At 29.9% G+C, this 894-nt stretch overlaps 1 protein-coding gene across 1 annotated transcript in view; it reads left to right on the forward strand.

Annotated features, from left to right (window-relative positions):
- Positions 1-410, forward strand: part of LOC142356255 (uncharacterized) — a 1,899-nt gene extending 1,489 nt beyond the window's left edge. Inside the window, exon 1 of the mRNA XM_075408200.1 lies at positions 1-410. This exon is cut by the window's left edge and continues 1,489 nt beyond it. Within this exon, the coding sequence (XP_075264315.1) occupies positions 1-173 (173 nt within the window). The 3' untranslated portion in view covers positions 174-410.
- Positions 411-894: the final 484 nt, after the last annotated feature.

Below are 894 nucleotides of genomic sequence, written 5' to 3' on the forward strand. Positions count from 1 at the left end.
TCTTAATTAGTAAAAAAGAACAATACAATTTCTTAGGCCCGATGAAGTACAAATGGGATACAAAATCGCTCTACACTCGCGTTTATGTTAATAGTTTGGACTATAAACTAATACCTGGATTGAGAAACTCATCGGGAAAATACGATCCATACTTGTTCATTGTCATATCATAGATGCATGACCTGGAATTTGAAATTTTCTTAATAGTAAACTGCTCTAGCCATCGAGCTATCCTTCTGAAAAAGTCCTTTTGCTACTTAAAAAATACTCTGACACTAGCAACTAGAAATCAGATTTGTGCACTTTTGATGTACAAGACATTAAATTAATTATTTTTAATACTTATAATTAATTTTAATATGTATTAAATACACAAAAATGATTGCTTAAAAATTTATCTGATTCGTTGATTTTGTATGAGATTATAGTACTTTATTATAAATGAACCGATTTTAGTGCCAACTTGAAATCAACAATAAAATTACTTTTGTTGAGGGGTCAAATTTCATCAATTTGACATCAAAACTGATGAAAAAGCACAGGAAAAATAGTTTCAGAGAAACAAGTGCACAATTTTAATATATTAAGCAACCTCAATGAGTGCATTAATCTCAACTGTCTCAGTGGGCTTTTTGTTAAAAAGACAATTGCAAACAAATTTTGGATTTAAAAAAGGAAAGATAATATTTTTTGGTTTTTTCCAAACATGATCAAACAGGATAACTGACAGGCAAAAGTTCTCAATCAAATAATATCTAAAACTATTTGAAGCTCAGTTCTTCCAATATAACCCAAACGCATCGCACAAAAAACAAAAAAATGATTAATAAGGATCTGACCATTAACATATTTGCTTCAACATGAAATTAGGACAGTCAAGGACATCCAAGGCAC

Source organism: Convolutriloba macropyga, unplaced genomic scaffold (assembly GCF_964194025.1).
Source record: "Convolutriloba macropyga unplaced genomic scaffold, txConMacr16.3 SCAFFOLD_1298, whole genome shotgun sequence".
Classification (NCBI taxonomy): Eukaryota; Metazoa; Xenacoelomorpha; order Acoela; family Convolutidae; genus Convolutriloba; species Convolutriloba macropyga.